At 41.3% G+C, this 1146-nt stretch overlaps 1 protein-coding gene across 1 annotated transcript in view; it reads right to left on the reverse strand.

Annotated features, from left to right (window-relative positions):
* Positions 1–1146, reverse strand: part of CCDC178 (coiled-coil domain containing 178) — a 466106-nt gene that overhangs the window by 65581 nt on the left and 399379 nt on the right. The window contains 1 exon segment of the mRNA XM_012656574.1: positions 194–328. Coding sequence (XP_012512028.1) covers positions 194–328 — 135 coding nt within the window.

The raw sequence follows: 1146 nt of genomic DNA on the forward strand, positions 1-1146 counted from the left end.
TTTTCCCCCAAAGTATGCGTGGTATATGTGCTAACTTACTGAATTCATCCTTCATGCAATTCCAGTTTATTAAAGAGGTTAAAAATTTATAAAACTCTGATGGGATGTGGTTTTAATGCTTCATCACACTACCCATCATTTGCTTTTCAATCTAGATCAGAATGATCTTTCCTACTTCCCTGCAATCACCTACCTGCACAGCTAATATTTTCTGAATACTCTCCTGAGAGTCTGTCTGGAAGTTGGCCAGCCTCATCTGGTTGAAGAGGACCACCAGTTTGAAGTACTCCTGCCACAGCCCGTGCATCCTTCTCTGCAGCTCACAGAGCTAAAGGGAAGAGGGAGGGGAGAAAACACAAGTCAGAGGAGGAGAGGAAATTAATGGCAGTGTTCAAGAAGAATGATGGAGGGAAATATAGAAAGCAGTCAATAGCCCATTCTGCACTGTACGAACCTGACAGGAATTTCACAGTCTCTTGATTTTTCAGCCCACTCATGTGCATTCATCAGAAACCAGTCACATCTGGCCGCCAGGATGGGGGGTTAATTTTCTCTAAATGCCTCAGCAGTTTTGTTCTAGCTGAGGCAAACTCTGTGACTGCAAAGCTGATGAGTAAAATATTTCTACTTCACCCAGTTTAACTCAAAACCGATAGCCTCGGGACATATTGAACCTTCCTTGAAAAAAAATCATCTTTTGAAGCATTTTTGAATGGCACATCAGGTCAAGCCAAAGTTTAAAAATGCAACTTTGAGACTTTGATGGACACCATCGCTGCTTTTTTTCCTCATAAAGCTTACCATTGCCTGGCAATGTGTGCTTTAGAGCACGACAAAACTAAAGAGAATTAACTTAGCCATCAGCTGCTGAGGGAGAACAATAACAGAGAAGAAATTTCCAGCTAGAACTCCCTATTAATCTCCCTCCCTCTGGCCACGTGACATGGAAACCTCTCACTGCACTAAAGTACAGTGGACGCAGTGTTTAGAAGTGACATGTTTAATGCCAGATCTGTACAGAAAGAGAAAGAATTCTCTTATGGGGTATGTTAGATCGTTTGGAAGTTTATTTTTTTCCAACCAAGTTTTTCCAATTTTATTGATACAAAGCAGGGATTTGTTAGGCTGACAATTATCTGAACTGTG

The sequence above is a fragment of the Propithecus coquereli genome, unplaced genomic scaffold (assembly GCF_000956105.1).
Source record: "Propithecus coquereli isolate 6110/MARCELLA unplaced genomic scaffold, Pcoq_1.0 Scaffold51, whole genome shotgun sequence".
In the NCBI taxonomy this organism is placed as follows: domain Eukaryota; kingdom Metazoa; phylum Chordata; class Mammalia; order Primates; family Indriidae; genus Propithecus; species Propithecus coquereli.